Source organism: Carcharodon carcharias, chromosome 24 (assembly GCF_017639515.1).
Source record: "Carcharodon carcharias isolate sCarCar2 chromosome 24, sCarCar2.pri, whole genome shotgun sequence".
Lineage (NCBI taxonomy): Eukaryota > Metazoa > Chordata > Chondrichthyes > Lamniformes > Lamnidae > Carcharodon > Carcharodon carcharias.
Genome location: NC_054490.1, coordinates 243783 through 260936, shown reverse-complemented (window position 1 = coordinate 260936; position 17154 = coordinate 243783). Strand labels below are relative to the sequence as shown.

Sequence of the window (17154 nt, the reverse complement as noted above, 5' to 3'; positions counted from 1 at the left end):
TGGTCATTTGAAATGTTAAAAGGAAGCAAACTGTGTTCGTGAGTTGCCCGCTAAAATAGTGTTTAGCCTGGGTTGCTTTAAGTTCATTTGTTGCAGTAAAAGCTGTAAAGAGGTCAGGCGATCTCTTGTAAGTTGTACCTGGAAATTAGAACATCGATTTAAAGGTCTCTGCAGAGGTTGTAACACGAGCTACGAGAAGTGCTTCCTTGGCTCTGAAGGGTGTTGGGACATCCTGAGGTGGTGACAGGGGCTCAATCGTCCAGTTCCCCAGGAGCAGCCCGGAAGTTCCTGATCCAGGGACAGCCCCGGTGTCGGCTATCACCTTCCATCGAAGGCTGAACCAAAGTGAACATCGGCGAGCCGGGGAAAGTGGTAATCGCACTGGATGGTGCGCCTGAGAACTCCCCCATCACTTCCCGGATGAGGAAGGTAAGCAGCCATACACTAAATCGACTGTGGCACTGGGTGGAAGAGTGAACATCTCCGTCTCGTCTTGCAATTCCATGAAATCTTTACCCTCCCATATTGGTACGACATACAGGGTAGAGTTCCCTCTACATTACCCTGACATTGTGTCCCTCCCACTTTATACCCAGTGTCAGCATCGAGCTCTCCCAGGGCAGGTACAGCACGGGTTAGATACAGTGTAGAGCTCTCTCTACATTACCCTGACAGTGTGTCCCTCTCCCCACTTTATACCCAGTGCAGCATCGAGCGCTCCCAGGTCAGGTACAGCACGGGTTAGGTACAGTGTAGAGCTCCCTCTACATTACCCTGACAGTGTGTCCATCCCCCTACTTTATACCCAGTGTCAGCACCGAGCACTCCCAGGGCAGGTACAGCACGGGTTAGATACAGTGCAGAGCTCTCTCTACATTACCCTGACAGTGTGTCCCTCCCCACTTTATACCCAGTGTCAGCATCGAGCGCTCCCAGGTCAGGTACAGCACACATTAGATACAGTGTAGAGCTCCCTGATGGAGTGGATAAGGGTAGGGAATTGGGGTTGAAGGGGAGAGTTCTTGAAGATGGAAGACTCACAGGCAATGGGTTAATGGGTGCAGGAAAAGGGAGTATTCACACAAGCGACAGCTGTGATATTTGATAATGACCTGGCCAGCCATTAACTACTCTTTTTAATAAATTACAGTCAAGGTAATAATGTGAGAGGAGTCATAATCAATGATTGCAAGGTCAAAGTGTGTCCAAAATACCTCACCATTTCAATCAAAGCTACATAATCCAGCATCAGTGTTGGGACTTCCAGGGAAATACAGAGTGAGGCAGAGAGAGACAGAGAGAGGTGGATAGAGACAGAGAGAGAACACAGAGAGAGAGACACAGACATAGAGAGAGAGGGAGAAAGACAGAGAGAATGAGAGAGACAGACAGAGGTGGATAGAGAGAGAGAGAGAAACAGAGAGAGAGAAACAGAGAGAGAGAGAGACACAAAGAGAGAGAGACAGAGAGAGAGAGAGACAGGGACAGAGACAGAGAGATACAGAGTGAGAGAGAGAGACAGAGACAGAGAGATACAGAGTGAGAGAGAGAGACAGAGAGAATGAGAGAGACAGAGAGAGGTGGATAGAGACAGAGAGACAAACAGAGAGAGACACATAAAGAGAGAGAGAGAGAGAGACAGAAGGAGAGACAGAGAGAATGAGAGAGAGAGACAGAGAGAATGAGAGAGACAGAGAGAGGTGGATAGAGACAGAGAGAGAAACACAGAGAGAGAGAGACACAGAGAGAGAGAGAGACAGAAAGAGAGAGAGAGACAGAGAGAATGAGAGAGAGAGACAGAGAGAGGTGGATAGAAACAGAGAGAGAAACACAGAGAGAGAGACACACACATAGAGAGAGAGAGAGAGGGAGAGAGAGAGAATGAGAGAGAGACAAAGAGAGGTGGATAGAGACAGAGAGAGAGCAACAGAGAGAGAGAATGAGAGAGAGACAAAGAGAGGTGGATAGAGACAGAGAGAGACAGAGAGAGAGAGAGACAGAGAGAGAGAGAGACAGAGAGAGAGAGAGAGAGAGAGAATGAGAGAGAGAGACAAAGAGAGGTGGATAGAGACAGAGAGAGAGAGAGAGAGATAGAGACAGAGAGAGGGAAAGGGAAGGTAGGGGTACATTTGCTTAGCATGCCAGGGGCAAGCCTACTGATGCTGGGATCTTGCTCTGCATGCAACAGGCCCAGTGTTCCGTGGGCAGGGTAAAGAAGCAGCGGACCCAGGAGAGGGTTAGGGCAGGAGGAGCGACATCGCAGCGAGCGAGTTAACAAAGTAGGGAGATGATCCCAGCCGGTTGCCTGAGAGCGGCAGGGCAGGGATTGTGGGTGTGTCGGTGGGGGGGCACCACGATGGGAGCCCCTGGTGGCCAGTGGGCTTCGGAGGGTGGGATGTCGGTGGTGGGGGGGATAAGGTCACAGTGAAGTGCCCTCCTGTTCCGCTCTCTCTCTCTCGCTGGCACAGGCTCCGAGCAACCCGTCCAACCACCCGACCACCACTGCTGCGCCTTTGGACCCTTTATCTGTCCTTCTTGCTCTCCACTGCTCCGTTTTCCAGCGATCTCTCCTCCTGGGCCTCTGCTGCCTCCTCCAGCACAGGCTCCTCCTTCACCTTCATCGTCTTCTTGCCCCGCTGGTACAGCTCATTCAGGTTAAACTCGCGGATCAGGTTCTCCTGTACAATCCAAAACAGAACAACAGCCATTGCTGGGGACTGAGTTACTGATTGTAATCTAATCGAGGGGTTCGGTGGGGTTTATATAGAGAATAAGATACCCGGGAGTGAGTTACAGACTGGAATCTAATCGAGGGGTTCGGTGGGGTTTATATAGAGAATAAGATACCCGGGAGTGAGGTACAGACTGGAATCTAATCGAGGGGTTCAGGGTGGTTTATATATAGAACAACAGATACCCGGGAGTGAGGTACAGACTGGAATCTAATCGAGGGGTTCGGGGTGGTTTATATATAGAATAACAAATACCGGGGAGTGAGTTACAGACTGGAATCTAATCGAGGTGTTCGGGGTGGTTTATATGTAGAATAACAGATACCCAGGAGTGAGTTACAGACTGGAATCTAATCGAGGTGTTCGGGGTGGTTTATATAGAGAATAACAGATACCCGGGAGTGTGTTACAGACTGCAATCTAATCGAGGGGTTCGGGGAGGTTTATATAGAGAATAACAGATACCCAGGAGTGAGTTACAGACTGGAATCCAATCGAGAGGTTCGGGGTGGTTTATATAGAGAATAAGATATCCAGGAGTGAGTTACAGACTGGAATCTAATTGAGGGGTTCGGGGTGGTTTATATATAGAATAACAGATACCCAGGAGTGAGTTACAGACTGGAATCTAATCGAGGGGTTCAGGGTGGTTTATATATAGAATAACAGATACCCGGGAGTGAGTTACAGACTGGAATCTAATCGAGGGGTTCAGGGTGGTTTATATATAGAATAACAGATACCCGGGAGTGAGTTACAGACTGGAATCTAATCGAAGGGTTCGGGGGGTTTATATATAGAATAACAGATACCCGGGAGTGAGTTACAGACTGGAATCTAATCGAGGGGTTGGGGGTGGTTTATATATAGAATAACAGATACCCGGGAGTGGGTTACAGACTGGAATCTAATCGAGTGGTTCGGGGGGGGGGTTTATATATAGAGTAACAGATACCCGGGAGTGAGTTACAGATTGGAACCTAATCGAGGGGTTTGGGGTGGTTTATGTATAGAATAACAGATACCCGGGAGTGAGTTACAGACTGGAATCTAATCGAGGGGTTCGGGGGGGGGTTTATATATATAGGATAACAGATACCCGGGAGTGAGTTACAGATTGGAACCTAATCGAGGGGTTCGGGGGGTTTATATATTGAATAACAGATACCCAGGAGTGAGTTACAGACTGGAATCTAATCGAGGGGTTCGATGGGTTTATATATAGAATAACAGATACCTGGGAGTGAGTTACAGACTGGAATCTAATCGAGGGGTTCGGGGGGTTAATATATAGAATAACAGATACCTGGGAGTGAGTTACAGACTGGAATCTAATCGAGGGGTTCGGGGGGTTAATATATAGAATAACAGATACCTGGGAGTGAGTTACAGACTGGAATCTAATCGAGGGGTTCGGGGGGTTAATATATAGAATAACAAATACCTGGGAGTGAGTTACAGACTGGAATCTAATCGAGGGGTTCGGGGTGGTTTATATATAGAATAACAGATACCTGGGAGTGAGTTACAGACTGGAATCTAATCGAAGGGTTCGGGGGGGCTATATATAGAATAACAGATACCCGGGAGTGAGTTACAGACTGGAATCTAATTGAGGGGTTCGGCGGGGTTTATATGTAGAATAACAGATACCCAGGAGTGAGTTACAAACTGGAATCTAATCGAGGGTTTCGGGTGGTTTATATATAGAATAACAGATACCCGGGAGTGAGTTACAGACTGGAATCTAATCCAGAGGGTCAGGGTGGTTTATATACAGAATAACAGATACCCAGGAGTGAGTTACAGACTGGAATCTAATTGAGGGGTTCAGGGTGGTTTATATATAGAATAACAGATACCTGGGAGTGAGTTACATACTGGAATCTAATCGAGGGGCTCGGGGGGTTATTATATAGAATAACAGATACCCGGGAGTGAGTTACAGACTGGAATCTAATTGAGGGGTTCGGGGGGTTAATATATAGAATAACTGATACCCAGGAGTGGGTTACAGACTGGAATCTAATCGAGGGGTTCAGGGGGGTTTATATAGAGAATAACAGATACCCAGGAGTGAGTTACAGACTGGAATCTAATCGAGGGGTTCGGGGGGGGGCGTGGTTTACATATAGAATAACAGATACCCAGGAGTGAGTTACAGACTGGAAGCTAATTGGGGCGTTTGGGGGTGGTTTATATATAGAAAAACAGATACCCGGGAGTGAGTTACAGACTGGAATCTAATTGAGGGGTTCGATGGGTTTATATATAGAATAACAGATACCCGGGAGTGAGTTACAGACTGGAATCTAATCGAGGGGTTCGGGGTGTTTATATATAGGATAACACATACCCAGGAGTGAGTTACAGACTGGAATCTAATCGAGGGGTTCGGGGTGGTTTATATATAGAATAACAGATACCCAGGAGTGAGTTACAGACTGGAATCTAATCGAGGGGTTCGGGGTGGTTTATATATAGAATAACAGATACCTGGAAGTGAGTTACAGACTGGAATCTAATCGAGGGGTTTGGGGTGTTTTATATATAGAAGAACAGATACCTGGAAGTGAGTTACAGACTGGAATCTAATCGAGGGGTTTGGGGTGTTTTATATATAGAAGAACAGATACCTGGAAGTGAGTTACAGACTGGAATCTAATCGAGGGGTTTGGGGTGTTTTATATATAGAAGAACAGATAGCCGGGAGTGAGTTACAGACTGGAATCTAATCGAAGGGTTCGGGGGGTTTATATATAGAATAACAGATACCTGGAAGTGAGTTACAGACTGGAATCTAATCGAGGGGTTCGGGGTGTTTTATATATACAAGAACAGATAGCCGGGAGTGAGTTACAGACTGGAATCTAATCGAGGGGTTCGGGTGGTTTATATATAGAGTAACAGATACCTGGGAGTGAGTTACAGACTGGAATCTAATCGAGGGGTTCGGGTGGTTTATATATAGAGTAACAGATACCCGGGAGTGAGTTACAGACTGGAATCTCATCGAGGGGTATGTGGGTGCTGACAGAATGTGGTCACTGACCTCCGAGAATGTCCAGGACACAGCTCGTCCCTTCTTGTCAATCAGTGGGCGTCTCATCGCCTCTTTGCCTCCTTGGAATAGGATCAATGTGGGCAGCTGTTTGCTGAGGGGTGATGTACTGACCTTATACCTGCAGGCACAGAGCATTGCAGTCAGCTAACAGAGGGAGGATGGACCGGCGTCTGTGCATAGAGGGGGAGATGGCATGGGAGGCCGGAGGGAGAGGGCACAGGGACATCGGAAGAGGGCGAGGGGAACTCGAGGGGGAGGATGAGGAGAGACCGAGGGAGGGGGAGTGAGGGGAGTGGGAGCGGGCGGGGGAGGTAGACGAGAGATGAAGGGAGGGGAGAGTTAGTGGGCGTGGGGAGAGACGAGATGGCGGGGGGAGCGTGGAGAGGGGTGGGGGGAGAGAGGAGAAGTATCGGGGGCGGGTCGGTGAGACTGAGAGCGGAGGGGGGACCGAGTGAATTGAGGGGCGGGGGCAGGCGTGGGGAGACGGGGGTGGGGTGTGGGGGGGCAGGAGAGGGGGAACCAAGAGGAGGAAGGAGACAGACAGACACAGAGTGAAGTGAGAGAGAGCGAGAGAGTGGGGCAGAGAGAGAGAGAGAGAGAGGGGCAGAGAGAGAGAGAAGGGCAGAGAGAGAGAGAAAGAGAGGAGCAGAGAGAGAGAGTATGGGGCAGAGAGAGAGAGTGGGGCAGAGAGAGAGAGAGAGAGAGGGGCAGAGAGAGAGAGAAAGAGAGGGGCAGAGAGAGAGAGTATGGGGCAGAGAGAGAGAGTGGGGCAGAGAGAGGGAGAGAGAGTGGGGCAGAGAGAGAGAGAGAGAGGGGCAGAGAGAGAGAGAGAAAGAGAGTGGGGCAGAGAGAGAGAGTGGGGCAGAGAGAGAGAGAGTGGGGCAGAGAGAGAGAGAGTGGGGCAGAGAGAGAGAGAGAGAGAGAGAGAGGGGCAGAAAGAGAGAGAAAGAGAGTGGGGCAGAGGGAGATAGAGTGGGGCAGAGAGAAAGGGGCAGAGAGAAAGAGAAAGAGAGTGGGGCAGAGAGAGAAAGAAAGAGAGTGGGGCAGAGAGAGAAAGAAAGAGAGTGGGGCAGAGAGAGAAAGAAAGAGAGTGGGGCAGAGAAAGAAAGAGAGTGGGGCAGAGAGAGAAAGAAAGAGAGTGGGGCAGAGAGAGAAAGAAAGAGAGCGGGGCAGCGAGAGAGAGTGGGGCAGAGAGAGAGAAAGAAAGAGGGGCAGAGAGAGAGAGAAAGAGAGTGGGGCAGAGAAAGAGAGAGTGGGGCAGAGAGAGAGAGAGAGAGAGTGGGGCAGAGCGAGAGAGACAGTGGGGCAGAGAGAGAGAGGGGCGGAGAGAGAGAGAAAGAGTGGGGCAGAGAGAGAGTGAGAGAGATAGTGGGGCAGAGAGAGAGAGAAAGAGAGTGGGGCAGAGAGAGAAAGAAAGAGTGGGGCAGAGAGAGAGTGAGAGAGAGAGTGGGGCAGAGAGAGAGAGAAAGAGAGTGGGGCAGAGAGAGAAAGAAAGAGAGTGGGGCAGAGAGAGAGAGAGTGGGGCAGAGAGAGAGAAAGAGAGAGAGTGGGGTAGAGAGAGAGAGAGAGTGGGGCAGAGAGAGAGAGAGAGTGGGGCAGAGAGAGAGAGAAAGAGAGAGAGTGGGGTAGAGAGAGAGAGAGAGTGGGGCAGAGAGAGAGAGAGAGAGTGGGGCAGAGAGAGAGAGAAAGAGAGAGAGTGGGGTAGAGAGAGAGAGAGAGAGAGTGGGGCAGAGAGAGAGAAAGAGGGACAAAGAGAGAGAGAGAGAGAGAGTGGGGCAGAGAGAGAGAGAGAGTGGGGCAGAGAGAGAGAGAAAGAGAGAGAGTGGGGTAGAGAGAGAGAGAGAGTGGGGCAGAGAGAGAGAGAGAGTGGGGCAGAGAGAGAGAAAGAGGGACAAAGAGAGAGAGAGAGAGAGTGGGGCAGAGAAAGAGAGAGTGGGGCAGAGAGAGAGAGAGAGGGACAAAGAGAGAGAGAGAGAGAGTGGGGCAGAGAAAGAGAGAGTGGGGCAGAGAGAGAGAGAGAGTGGGGCAGGGAGACAGAATGTGTGTGTGTGTGTGTGTGAGTGGAGACAATGGGATTCCGAGGGGATACAGGGAGTCAGTCGGATGTAGGGGATGATGGAAGCTGGGACTGGCATATCATTAGGTGGATTAGGTGAAAGGTGAGAGAGGGACTGAATCCTGAAATTCTCAGGACAGGAGAGGGCTGGAGCAATGATAGACAGAATGGATAAGGAGGTAAGGGAGGTCAAGGGGGGCATGCGAATGGGTCAGGATGTTTAAATATCCTGCAGTGACAGAAGTGGTGGGTGGGCACAGGCAACTGCTGATAAACCCTGATGAAACACTGGACTGGCCTCAACTGGAGGACTGTGTCCAGTTCTGGGCTCCACACCTTAGGAAGGATGTGAAGGCTTTAGAGAGAGAGAGTGTGGAAAAGATTCACGAGAATGGTTCCAGGGATGAGGAACCTCATTGACGTGGAGCGATTGGAGAAGCTGGGACTGTTCTCCTTGGGGAAGAGAAGGTCGAGAGGAGATTTGATCGAGGTGTTCAAAATCGTGAGGGGTCTGGACAGAGTTGATCGGGAGAAACTGTTCCCATTGGCGGAAGGATCGAGAACCAGAGGGACACAGATTGAAAGTGATTGGAGGAGAAACCTTTTCACACAGCAAGTGGTTAGGATCTGGAACGCACTGTCTGAGAGTGTGGGGGAGACAGGGTCAATCGAGTGGTTAGGATCTGGAACGCACTGTCTGAGAGTGTGGGGGAGACAGGGTCAATCGAGTGGTTAGGATCTGGAATGCACTATCTGAGAGTGTGGGGGAGACAGGGTCAATCGAGTGGTTAGGATCTGGAACGCACTGTCTGAGAGCGTGGGGGAGACAGGCTCAATCAAGTGGTTAGGATCTGGAACTCTGTCTGAGAGTGTGGCGGAGACAGGGTCAATCGAGTGGTTAGGATCTGGAATGCACTGTCTGAGAGTGTGGGGGAGACAGGGTCAATCGAGTGGTTAGGATCTGGAACGCATTGTCTGAGAGTGTGGGGGAGACAGGGTCAATCGAGTGGTTAGGATCTGGAACGCACTGTCTGAGAGTGAGGGAGACAGGGTCAATCGAGTGGTTAGGATCTGGAACGCACTGTCTGAGAGTGTGGGAGAGACAGGGTCAATCGAGTGGTTAGGATCTGGAACGCACTGTCTGAGAGTGTGGGAGAGACAGGGTCAATCGAGTGGTTAGGATCTGGAACGCACTGTCTGAGAGTGTGGGGGAGACAGGGTCAATCGAGTGGTTAGGATCTGGAACGCACTGTCTGAGAGTATGGTGGAAACAGGGTCAATCGAGTGGTTAGGATCTGGAACGCACTGTCTGAGAGTGTGGGGGAGACAGGGTCAATCGAGTGGTTAGGATCTGGAACGCACTGTCTGAGAGTGTGGGGGAGACAGGGTCAATCGAGTGGTTAGGATCTGGAACGCACTGTCTGAGAGTGTGATGGAGACAGGGTCAATTGAGGCTTTCGAAAGGGAATTGGATGATTACCTGAAGTGAAAACATGTCCAGGGCTACAGGCAGGTGGGGTGGGAGTGTGGGAAGGGGGCAGAAACTAGGAGAACTGCTCTTGCAGAGAGAGACAGGGTCGGCGTGACCAGCTGAATGCCTCCTCTGTGCTGTAACCGTTCACTAATATTCTCGCCAGGCTCCGAACAGCTAAACTTCCTCACGCCGGAGGTAAGAGGTCACCTCAAAACTCACTTCTCAGAAATCTCTGCGTAGCGACCCACATCAGCCTTTCCGAATTTCAACCCAGTGCATGTGTACCTGGGGATAGAAGGGGGGGGAGAAGAGATTGGGGAGAGGCAGAGCGAGGGGAGAGGGGCAGAGAGAGAGGGAGGGGGGAGGGGATGGGAGAGGGGAGAGGGGCAGTGAGAGGGGAGGGGGGAGGGGATGGGAGAGGGGAGAGGGGCAGAGAGAGGGGAGGGGGGCAGATAGAGGGGAGGGGGGCGGAGAGAAGGGCAGAGAGAGAGAGAGTGGGGAAGAGAGAGAGAGAGAGGGAGAGAGGGAGGGGCAGAGAGAGAGAGAGGGGAAGAGTGGAGTGGAGGGGGCAGGAGAGGAGGGGAGGAGAGGGGAGGAGGAAGAGGGATGGGGAGGGGAGGTGAGGGGAAGAGAGGAGGGAGGAGAAGAGGAGGGGAGGGGAAGGAAGGAGGGGAGGGGAAGAGGAGGGAAGGGAAGAGGAGGGGAGGGGAAGAGAGGAGGGAGTGGAAGGGAGGAGGGAGGGGAAGGGAGAAGGGGAGGGGAGGAGGGGAGGGGAGGGGAGGGGAAAAGAGGAGGGAGAGAGAAGGGGGGGGGAGGGAGAGATAGAAAAAGACAGATGGAGTCAGAATGGGAAGCAAATTAACGACCCACACAGATTGAACCAAACACATGTCAGTGACTGACCCCCACCCCCCCTCAGTCACTGACCCCCACCCCCTCAGACACTGACCGCCCCCCCCTCAGACACTGACCCCCCCCTCAGTCACTGACCGCCCCCCCCTCAGACACTGACACCCCCTCAGACACTGACCCCCACCCCCCCTCAGTCACTGACCCCCACCCCCCCTCAGACACTGACACCCACCCCCCCTCAGACACTGACCCCCACCCCCCCTCAGTCACTGACCCCCACCCCCCTCCAGACACTGACCCCCACCCCCCCTCAGTCACTGACCCCCACCCCCCTCCAGACACTGACCCCCACCCCCCCTCAGACACTGACCCCCACCCCCCCTCAGACACTGACCCCCACCCCCCTCCAGACACTGACCCCCACCCCCCTCCAGTCACTGACACCCACCCCCCCTCAGACACTGACACCCACCCCCCCTCAGTCACTGACCCCCACCCCCCTCCAGACACTGACCCCCACCCCCCCTCAGACACTGACCGCCCCCCCTCAGACACTGACCCCCACCCCCCTCCAGACACTGACACCCCCTCAGACACTGACCCCCACCCCCCTCCAGACACTGACACCCCCCTCAGTCACTGACCCCCACCCCCTCAGACACTGACCGCCACCCCCCTCCAGACACTGACCCCCACCCCCCCTCAGACACTGACACCCACCCCCCTCAGACACTGACACCCACCCCCCTCCAGACACTGACACCCCCTCAGTCACTGACCCCCACCCCCCCTCAGACACTGACCCCCCCCTCAGTGACTGACCCCCACCCCCCCTCAGTCACTGACCCCCCCCTCCAGACACTGACACCCCCTCAGACACTGACCCCCACCCCCCTCCAGACACTGACCCCCCCTCAGTCACTGACCCCCACCCCCCTCCAGACACTGACACCCCCTCAGACACTGACCCCCACCCCCCTCCAGACACTGACCCCCACCCCCCCTCAGTCATTGACCCCCACCCCCCTCCAGACACTGACACCCCCTCAGTCACTGACCCCCACCCCCCTCCAGACACTGACACCCCCTCAGACACTGACCCCCACCCCCCTCCAGACACTGACCCCCACCCCCCCTCAGTCACTGACCCCCACCCCCCTCCAGACACTGACACCCCCTCAGACACTGACCGCCCCCCCCCTCAGACACTGACCCCCACCCCCCTCCAGACACTGACCCCCACCCCCCCTCAGTCACTGACCCCACACCCCCTCAGACACTGACCGCCCCCCCCCTCAGACACTGACCCCCACCCCCCTCCAGACACTGACCCCCACCCCCCCTCAGTCACTGACCCCCACACCCCCTCAGACACTGACCGCTCCCCCCCTCAGACACTGACCCCCACCCCCCTCCAGACACTGACCCCCACCCCCCCTCAGTCACTGACCCCCACACCCCCTCAGACACTGACCGCTCCCCCCTCAGACACTGACCCCCACCCCCCCTCAGACACTGACCCCCACCCCCCTCCAGACACTGACCCCCACCCCCCCTCAGTCACTGACCCCCACACCCCCTCAGACACTGACCGCTCCCCCCTCAGACACTGACCCCCACCCCCCTCCAGACACTGACCCCCCCTCAGTCACTGACCGCCCCCCCCTCAGACACTGACCCCCACCCCCCTCCAGACACTGACCCCCCCTCAGTCACTGACCCCCACCCCCCCTCAGACACTGACCGCCCCCCCCTCAGACACTGACCCCCACCCCCCTCCAGACACTGACCCCCCCTCAGTCACTGACCCCCACCCCCCTCAGACACTGACCGCCCCCCCCTCAGACACTGACCCCCACCCCCCCTCCAGACACTGACCCCCCCCTCAGTCACTGACCCCCACCCCCCTCAGACACTGACCGCCCCCCCCTCAGACACTGACCCCCACCCCCCTCCAGACACTGACCCCCACCCCCCTCCAGACACTGACCCCCACCCCCCTCCAGACACTGACCCCCACCCCCCTCCAGACACTGACCCCCACCCCCCTCAGACACTGACCGCCCCCCCCTCAGACACTGACCCCCACCCCCCTCAGACACTGACCGCCCCCCCCTCAGACACTGACCCCCACCCCCCTCCAGACACTGACCCCCCCTCAGTCACTGACCCCCACCCCCCCTCAGTCACTGACCCCCCCCTCTCCTCCCCTCAGTCACTGACCCCCCCTCTCCTTCCCCTCAGTCACTGACCCCCCCTCTCCTTCCCTCAGTCACTGACCCCCCCTCTCCTTCCCTCAGTCACTGACCCCCCCTCTCCTTCCCTCAGTCACTGACCCTCCCCTCTCCTTCCCTCAGTCACTGACCCCCCCTCTCCTCCCCTCAGTCACTGACCCCCCCCTCTCCTCCCCTCAGTCACTGACCCCCCCCTCTCCTTCCCTCAGTCACTGACCCCCCCTCTCCTTCCCTCAGTCACTGACCCCCCCTCTCCTTCCCTCAGTCACTGACCCCCCCTCTCCTCCCCTCAGTCACTGACCCCCCCTCTCCTTCCCTCAGTCACTGACCCCCCCCTCTCCTTCCCTCAGTCACTGACCCCCCCCTCTCCTCCCTCAGTCACTGACCCCCCCTCTCCTTCCCTCAGTCACTGACCCCCCCCTCTCCCTCCCCCTCAGTCACTGACCCCCCCCTCTCCTCCCCCTCAGTCACTGACCCCCCCCTCTCCTCCCCTCAGTCACTGACCCCCCCCCTCTCCTTCCCCTCAGTCACTGACCCCCCCTCTCCTCCCCCTCAGTCACTGACCCCCCCTCTCCTTCCCTCAGTCACTGACCCCCCCTCTCCTTCCCTCAGTCACTGACCCCCCCTCTCCTCCCCTCAGTCACTGACCCCCCCTCTCCTCCCCTCAGTCACTGACCCCCCCTCTCCTTCCCTCAGTCACTGACCCCCCCTCTCCTTCCCTCAGTCACTGACCCCCCCTCTCCTTCCCCTCAGTCACTGACCCCCCCTCTCCTTCCCTCAGTCACTGACCCCCCCTCTCCTTCCCTCAGTCACTGACCCCCCCTCTCCTTCCCTCAGTCACTGACCCCCCCTCTCCTTCCCTCAGTCACTGACCCCCCCTCTCCTTCCCTCAGTCACTGACCCCCCCTCTCCTTCCCCTCAGTCACTGACCCCCCCTCTCCTTCCCTCAGTCACTGACCCCCCCTCTCCTCCCCTCAGTCACTGACCCCCCCTCTCCTTCCCTCAGTCACTGACCCCCCCTCTCCTTCCCCTCAGTCACTGACCCCCCCTCTCCTTCCCTCAGTCACTGACCCCCCCCTCTCCTTCCCCCTCAGTCACTGACCCCCCCTCTCCTTCCCTCAGTCACTGACCCCCCCTCTCCTTCCCTCAGTCACTGACCCCCCCCTCTCCTTCCCTCAGTCACTGACCCCCCCTCTCCTCCCTCAGTCACTGACCCCCCCTCTCCTTCCCTCAGTCACTGACCCCCCCTCTCCTTCCCCCTCAGTCACTGACCCCCCCTCTCCTTCCCTCAGTCACTGACCCCCCCTCTCCTTCCCTCAGTCACTGACCCCCCCTCTCCTCCCCTCAGTCACTGACCCCCCCTCTCCTTCCCTCAGTCACTGACCCTCCCTCTCCTCCCCTCAGTCACTGACCCCCCCTCTCCTTCCCTCAGTCACTGACCCCCCCTCTCCTTCCCTCAGTCACTGACCCCCCCTCTCCTCCCCTCAGTCACTGACCCCCCCTCTCCTTCCCTCAGTCACTGACCCCCCCTCTCCTCCCCTCAGTCACTGACCCCCCCTCTCCTTCCCTCAGTCACTGACCCCCCCTCTCCTTCCCTCAGTCACTGACCCCCCCTCTCCTTCCCTCAGTCACTGACTCTCCCCCCTCCTCTTCCAGTCATGACCTCTCGCTCTCCCCTGCCCCCACCTTGGTTATCGAGCCCTCATCCACCCCACCCGCCGCCCACTCTCCCACACTCCCAGGCACCCACTTACTTGAGGGAGAGGTCGGCGAACACAGGACTGAATGACTGGCACTCCGACGACCAGTTGGCGAAGAATTCGACCAGCCAGATTACCCGCTTGTCCCTCTGCAGCTCCTCCTGCCAGTGTTAGAAGGAAGAGGATATCAGGAAAGCAGACTCTCTAGGACATTCCGTGTACAAGTGTCCCTCCCACCACCGCACTGGGGGGGTGCAGATCACACACGGCACAGGAAAGGCCCAGGCTCCAACTGCGGCCTAGTGCCAAGTCAGCCTGATCTCACACTGAGTGTGACACCGCAACACACACACACTCACCCAGATACACTCTCTCTCACACACACAAAAACATTCTCTCTCTCACAAAATTTTCTCTCTCACACACACACATACATTCTGCCTCAGACACATATTCTCTCTAATACACTGTCATGCATGAGCTCACACGCTCACTATCTCTCACACGCTCGCTCTCTCTCTCTCTCACACGCTCACTCTCTCACACGCTCGCTCTCTCACACGCTCGCTCTCTCACACGCTCGCTCTCTCACACGCTCGCTCTCTCTCTCTCACACGCTCACTCTCTCACACGCTCGCTCTCTCACACGCTCGCTCTCTCTCTCTCACACGCTCGCTCTCTCACACGCTCGCTCTCTCACACGCTCGCTCTCTCTCTCTCACACGCTCACTCTCTCACACGCTCGCTCTCTCACACGCTCGCTCTCTCTCTCTCACACGCTCACTCTCTCACACGCTCGCTCTCTCACACGCTCGCTCTCTCTCTCTCACACGCTCGCTCTCTCACACGCTCGCTCTCTCACACGCTCGCTCTCTCTCTCTCACACGCTCACTCTCTCACACGCTCGTTCTCTCACACGCTCACTCTCTCTCTCTCACACGCTCGCTCTCTCTCTCTCTCACACGCTCACTCTCTCACACGCTCACTCTCTCACACGCTCACTCTCTCACACGCTCGCTCTCTCACACGCTCGCTCTCTCACACGCTCGCTCTCTCACACGCTCGCTCTCTCACACGCTCGCTCTCTCTCTCTCACACGCTCACTCTCTCACACGCTCGCTCTCTCACACGCTCGCTCTCTCTCTCACACGCTCGCTCTCTCTCTCTCACACGCTCGCTCTCTCTCACACGCTCGCTCTCTCTCTCTCTCACACGCTCACTCTCTCTCACACAAGCGCTCGCTCGCTCTCTCACACGCTCGCTCTCGCTCTCTCACATGCTCGCTCTCGCTCTCTCACATGCTCGCTCTCGCTCTCTCACACGCTCGCTCGCTCTCTCACACAAGCGCTCGCTCGTTCTCTCACACGCTCGCTCTCTCTCTCTCACACGCTCGCTCTCTCTCTCACACGCTCACTCTCTCACACGCTCACTCTCTCTCTCTCACACGCTCACTCTCTCTCTCTCACACGCTCACTCTCTCTCTCTCACACGCTCTCTCTCTCACACGCTCACTCTCTCACACGCTCACTCTCTCACACGCTCACTCTCTCACACGCTCACTCTCTCACACGCTCACTCTCTCACCGCTCACTCTCTCACACGCTCACTCTCTCACACGCTCACTCTCTCTCACACGCTCACTCTCTCACACACGCTCACTCTCTCACACACGCTCACTCTCTCACACAAGCGCTCGCTCGCTTTCTCACACGCTCGCTTTCGCTCTCTCACACGCTCGCTCTCTCACATGCTCGCTCTCGCCCTCTCACACGCTCGCTCTCTCTCATGCGCTCGCTCTCTCACGCGCTCGCTCACTCACACGCTCACTCTCTCCCTCACACGCTCACTCTCTCTCACACAAGCGCTCGCTCACTCTCTCACACGCTCGCTCTCGCTCTCTCACATGCTTGCTCTCTCTCTCACACGTGCTCGCTCTCTCTCACATGCGCTCGCTCTCTCTCACACGCGCTCGCTATCTCTCTCTCACACGCGCTCGCTCTCTCTCTCTCACACGCTCGCTCTCTCTCACACGCTCGCTCTCTCTCTCTCACACGCTCACTCTCTCTCACACAAGCGCTCGCTCGCTCTCTCACACGCTCGCTTTCGCTCTCTCACACGCTCACTCTCTCTCACACAAGCGCTCGCTCGCTCTCTCACACGCTCGCTTTTGCTCTCTCACATGCTCGCTCTCTCTCTCTCACATGCTCGCTCTCTCACACGCTCACTCTCTCACACGCTCACTATCTCTCACACGCTCGCTCTCTCTCTCACACGCTCACTCTCTCACACGCTCACTCTCTCACACGCTCACTCTCTCACACAAGCGCTCGCTCGCTCTCTCACACGCTCGCTTTCGCTCTCTCACACGCTCGCTCTCTCACATGCTCGCTCTCGCTCTCTCACACGCTCGCTCTCTCTCATGCGCTCGCTCACTCACGCGCTCGCTCACTCACACGCTCACTCTCTCTCTCACACGCTCACTCTCTCTCTCTCACACAAGCGCTCGCTCACTCTCTCACACGCTCGCTCTCGCTCTCTCACATGCTTGCTCTCTCTCTCTCACACGCGCTCGCTCTCTCTCACATGCGCTCGCTCTCTCTCACACGCGCTCGCTATCTCTCTCTCACACGTGCTCGCTCTCTCTCACACGCGCTCGCTCTCGCTCTCTCACACGCGCTTGCTCGCTCTCTCACACGCGCTCGCTCTCTCTCACACGCGCTCCGCTCGCTCTCTCTCACACGCGCTCGCTCTCTCGCACACGCTCGCTCTCTCTCTCGCACACGCTCGCTCTCTCTCTCACACGCGCTCTCTCTCACACGTGCTCTCTCTCACACGCGCTCGCTCTCTCTCCCACACGCGCTCGCTCTCGCTCTCTCTCTCACGCGCTCGCTCTCTCACGCGCTCGCTCTCTCACGCGCTCGCTCTCTCTCTCAGGCGCTCGCTCTCACGCGCTCGCTCTCTCTCTCTCACGCGCTCGCTCTCTCTCTCTCACGCGCTCGCTCTCTCTCACGCGCTCGCTCTCTCTCTCACGCGCTCGCTCAC

The 17154-nt window shown here is 56.2% G+C and overlaps 1 protein-coding gene across 2 annotated transcripts in view; it reads right to left on the bottom strand.

Moving 5' to 3' along the window:
* Positions 1 to 1991: 1991 nt before the first annotated feature.
* LOC121269385 (thioredoxin-related transmembrane protein 2-like) overlaps positions 1992 to 17154 on the bottom strand; it is a 53771-nt gene continuing 38608 nt past the window's right edge. Inside the window, exons 5-8 of one of the 2 annotated variants that reach the window (XM_041173974.1) lie at positions 14167 to 14273; positions 9546 to 9611; positions 5785 to 5914; positions 1992 to 2678 (exon numbers count right to left, since the gene is read on the bottom strand). In XM_041173974.1, the coding sequence (XP_041029908.1) occupies positions 2523 to 2678; positions 5785 to 5914; positions 9546 to 9611; positions 14167 to 14273 (459 nt within the window). In that variant the 3' untranslated portion in view covers positions 1992 to 2522. The remainder of the gene's footprint in view (positions 2679 to 5784; positions 5915 to 9545; positions 9612 to 14166; positions 14274 to 17154) is intronic. The other variant, XM_041173975.1, reaches the window with a different exon arrangement.